Below are 1,780 nucleotides of genomic sequence, written 5' to 3' on the forward strand. Positions count from 1 at the left end.
CTCCCATTTAAGTTATCCTCCTGGGTATTGTAGTCTCTCTTTCTGAAGACCAAGTAAGCCAGACTCAGACTTTCAAGGTGCCCTTAAAAATGGGAAAAAATTGATAAAGGCAGTCACCTGCCAAGATTATAGCACTGCTAAACAATATTATATGGCCTTTGCCCCCAGAACTGTGTAGACCAGTGATTCTCAACCAAGGTGCCATAGCCCCTGGACTGCCTTGAGACCCTTTCAAGGAGCTGTGGGTTGCCACACAACATTAGGTGTGCAAATGCCAGTCACAAGATAAACCCCAGAGGCTGGATCTAGATGTAGAGGCACATGTGGCTTGTGACATTGCAAACCTCTCTGCAGTGCCACTGTGCTATAAATTAGCAGCACCGTGCACTGATTACTGTGCAACTCGTGTGGATTGTGGCACCCAAATAGGAATTCATAGCATTTAAAAACAATCTGCCCTGCTGTGGTCTTCCTGGGTGCTTTGCAACAGAGGAATCACTCTGGAGTAAAAAAAAAGACCTAAAATAAAATAGGACTGAAAGCCAAGAGCTGGCATTTTCCGAGGGCTGCCTCGAGTCTAGAGAAAAAAGGGAGGGGGACAGGGGGTTGAGAAGCACTGGTGTAGACAAATCTCTCCGTGGCTTTTCATTTCGAGCAGCCAGAAGAAACTCAGGCTCCCTCCCGGCTGCTGTGACTTGCTGGGTTTCCAGCAGGGGGTGCGGAAGAGCAGGGCTTTTCCTCCCCTCTCTACAGGGCTGGAGCTGCTGGTTTGCACCCCCTCCCCTCTTCCCCTTGCTGAGATTTTCCCTAGTGACGTTGGGATGCTGGAGAAGGAGGAGGAGAGAGAGGCTCCCTCCTCCTGCAGCCCGGGACAGTCCGTTGCAGGGCAGAGCCGTGGCCGGCGGCGGGCTGAAGTCACTGGGCACCGGGCTGGGATTGCCGGGCGGGACAGCAACAAAGTTCTCCAGAACTTCGGGGGAGGCCGGCCAAGAGGTGGGACCTCCTCCGCCGCCGCCGCCGCCGCCGGCCAGGCGGGATCCACTTCGGGGAGCGCATCCGCGAGCAGGCGGCTCCTGCAGCATCTCCGGGCCCGCTCCCCGCCCGCGGCGGCTGGGCCACAAAGAGCTCTTTGTGCGGCGGGCGGCGCAGGGCTCCCCAGCATGGGCCGGGGCACGGCCGGCGCCCTCCTCGCCCTGCTGGCGGCGTCCGGGCTCCTCCGCCTCCGCGCAGCAGGTAAGCGCGGGGGCGCCAAGCTCCTCGGCGGAGGAGGGAGGGCGGGCGAGGCTTGTCGGGGGGCCACTTCGCCCCCGCTGCACAGCCCCCGGCCCCCGCGATGCTCGGGGCCGGGAGGTGGAAACAAAGGGCCGGGCGAGGCTGTGCGCGGCTCCCCCCCCCGCGCAGCGCCCGGGAGACGGAGCTTGAAGAGTGTGTGTGTGTGAGAGAGAGAGAGATGAAAGTTTCAGTGCGTGTAAATAAGTGTGAGAGAGAGATGGAGGCTTGAGCGTCAGTGTGCGTGTCTGATGGGGGCTTCAGTGTGCATGTGTGCGTCTAAAGTGCGCGCGCGATAGGGGCTTAAGTGGGAACGTGCGTGTGTCTGTGTTTGTGAAACGGAGGTTTAAGTGTGTAAATAAGTGTCAGAGAGATGAAGGCTTAAATGTGTGTGAGTGTGTACGTGAGGTAGGGAGGCTTGAGTGTGAGTGTGTGCGTGGCAGAGAGAGATGAAGGCTTGAGTGTGAGAGAGAGAGGTGGAGGCTTGGGTGCGAGTGTGATGGAGGCTTAA

The 1,780-nt window shown here is 58.4% G+C and overlaps 1 protein-coding gene across 1 annotated transcript in view; it reads left to right on the forward strand.

Moving 5' to 3' along the window:
* The first annotated feature begins 693 nt into the window (after positions 1–693).
* ROR2 (receptor tyrosine kinase like orphan receptor 2) overlaps positions 694–1,780 on the forward strand; it is a 371,576-nt gene continuing 370,489 nt past the window's right edge. Inside the window, exon 1 of the mRNA XM_019517294.1 lies at positions 694–1,233. Within this exon, the coding sequence (XP_019372839.1) occupies positions 822–1,233 (412 nt within the window). The 5' untranslated portion in view covers positions 694–821. The remainder of the gene's footprint in view (positions 1,234–1,780) is intronic.

The sequence above is a fragment of the Gavialis gangeticus genome, unplaced genomic scaffold, assembly GCF_001723915.1.
Source record: "Gavialis gangeticus isolate Ggan-Ray unplaced genomic scaffold, GavGan_comp1, whole genome shotgun sequence".
Taxonomy (NCBI): Eukaryota; Metazoa; Chordata; order Crocodylia; family Gavialidae; genus Gavialis; species Gavialis gangeticus.